The sequence below is a fragment of the Galeopterus variegatus genome, unplaced genomic scaffold (assembly GCF_000696425.1).
Source record: "Galeopterus variegatus unplaced genomic scaffold, G_variegatus-3.0.2 Scaffold576, whole genome shotgun sequence".
Taxonomy (NCBI): Eukaryota; Metazoa; Chordata; class Mammalia; order Dermoptera; family Cynocephalidae; genus Galeopterus; species Galeopterus variegatus.
Window position 1 is genome coordinate 192,772 of NW_007726687.1, and position 2,012 is coordinate 194,783.

Genomic DNA, 2,012 nt, shown 5'->3' on the forward strand with positions numbered 1-2,012 from the left:
ATCTGTCTCGTATCCCAGTGTCTGGCACATAGTAAGTACACAATTAATGGAACCTCTTATTATTAGGAGCCCTCATGTCTTTCTTAGTTTTATAGGGTCCTGCTCAGTGTGCTGCTAGCTGTTCTTTCTGAAGGTCTTTCTGTGGATTTTTTTCCTGGTACCTCATTCTAGTAAAGGACAGTGGTGGCTATTCATTGTTCATTCAGAAACTTGATAAGAAGTACTTTATACATATATTCTTAATTAATTCTCACAATTCCATGAGGTAGGTACTCTAATTATTTCCTTCTTATAGTTCAGGAAACTGAGGCACAGAGAGGTTAAAAAACTTGCTCAAGGTCACCAAATAAGTAAGGGCTGAGCTGGAATTTGAATCTGTCTGTTTCATTCCAAACCCACTCTCTTCACCGTAATGCTGTGGAGTCCAAGGCTGACTGGTACAGTCAGCCCAGTGAGGATGGTTTGTGATTAATATTCTCAGTCTAAGCACTTTTGTAGTCCAGAGGAGGAGAAGAGAGAAGTTGGTAACTGGGGAAGGCTAATGGAGCATGCAGTTGGGAGGGGGACTTGACCAATGGGTAGACATGAGGTCAGTGGAGAAAAGTGGGTGGAGGGTTCCAAGCAGGTGAGCCTGTGGGAGAGAGCTTGTGATCACGTGGGAGCAAAGACGGAAGCTACTAAATAGAAGTGGACTTTAGAAATAACCGATCTTCTCTTATTTTGGTGCCTCCTAGATTGTTTTGTGCCAGAATAACATCCGTAATCAGACCCACATGAACAGAGTGGTCACCCACGAGCTCATTCACGCATTTGATCATTGTCGTGCTCATGTTGACTGGTTCACCAGTGTCAGACATCTGGCCTGCTCAGAGGTGGGCTTATTGTGAAAGATACGTATTTTCCACCTGAATACTGTGTGTGGACATTTTATTCAAGTATAATTTATTTAAACTTATTTCTTTTCTTCCTATCATAGTTCTACCTTAGTCTTGAATTTCTGTTTTTAACTATTATTGAATACAATTTTTGAGCTACAGCTAGAGAAATTTTAAGTATCTTATTAGAATTGTTTTGAGTATAACCTTTAAGTCCTAATAATAGTGATAACTCACTTTAATTGTAATAATAAACTTAATTTTTTCTGTGTTATAAATTATGTAATATAAAAAAATAATGAACATTTACTGAGAGCTGTGTGCTAAACACTGTTCTGTTTGTGTGGATTCTTATTTAATCTTCACAACAATTATGGAATCAAAACAACTGCCTCACTTTCCACATATGCAAGTAAGTGGCAGAGGCAGGATTACAACCAGGGTTCTTTTTCTTTGCCTTCCCTAGGTAAAGATCCGTGCTTGCCCTAGAGTAAAACATTTAGTTTCAAAAATTCAACATAAAAAGATATTTCTTATTAAGCACTTTGGATTGCTGTCAGAAGTATACATATATATGCTCCTAGACAGACATGTATTTCATACTTACATTTCATTAATTGAAGAATGCACTGTAATGAGACATTAAAAATCTAATATAAATCTCAAGCTTACATTTTTATAACTTAGATTATTTTCTCTTTCCCTTAAAATTAATATGTGTCCCCACTACATCTAATTATAATTCTTGTTATTTGGAGAATAGACTAAAACTTGAGTTTTTAAATAGATCTCTCTTGGGTGTTATGAGAATTAATATCTGTTAGCTAGTTAAAATTTGTTAAACTCCACAGAGGAATGAGGCCATGTTATTGTAGAAGTAACCAGAAGCAGGCAATTCTGTTTGAAATGAATGGGCAAAAATGTGGCTAGGCTAGCTGTGGAATCTATGTGGGTAGTTCCAAGACTCTTTTATCTATTAAAGTATAGTAAATTAGAAAATAAATACTAAGTTCAGTCTGTCATGCTCATAGTATGACCCATTTGGAAGGTTCTTGACTCTTTGTGTTTTGTACAACTTAATTTTTTTTTTTAAAAAGATGACCGGTAAGGGGATCTTAACCCTTGACTTGGTGTTGT

The 2,012-nt window shown here is 36.2% G+C and overlaps 1 protein-coding gene across 2 annotated transcripts in view; it reads left to right on the forward strand.

Annotated features, from left to right (window-relative positions):
• The window catches only part of XRCC6BP1 (XRCC6 binding protein 1), a 23,278-nt gene that overhangs the window by 14,493 nt on the left and 6,773 nt on the right, over nucleotides 1–2,012 (forward strand). For both annotated transcript variants that reach the window (XR_550318.1, XM_008570159.1), the window contains exon 5: nucleotides 735–872. Coding sequence is in view for 1 of the 2 variants with exons in the window: in XM_008570159.1 (XP_008568381.1) it covers nucleotides 735–872 (138 nt within the window). In the remaining variant the exon portion in view is untranslated. The remainder of the gene's footprint in view (nucleotides 1–734; nucleotides 873–2,012) is intronic.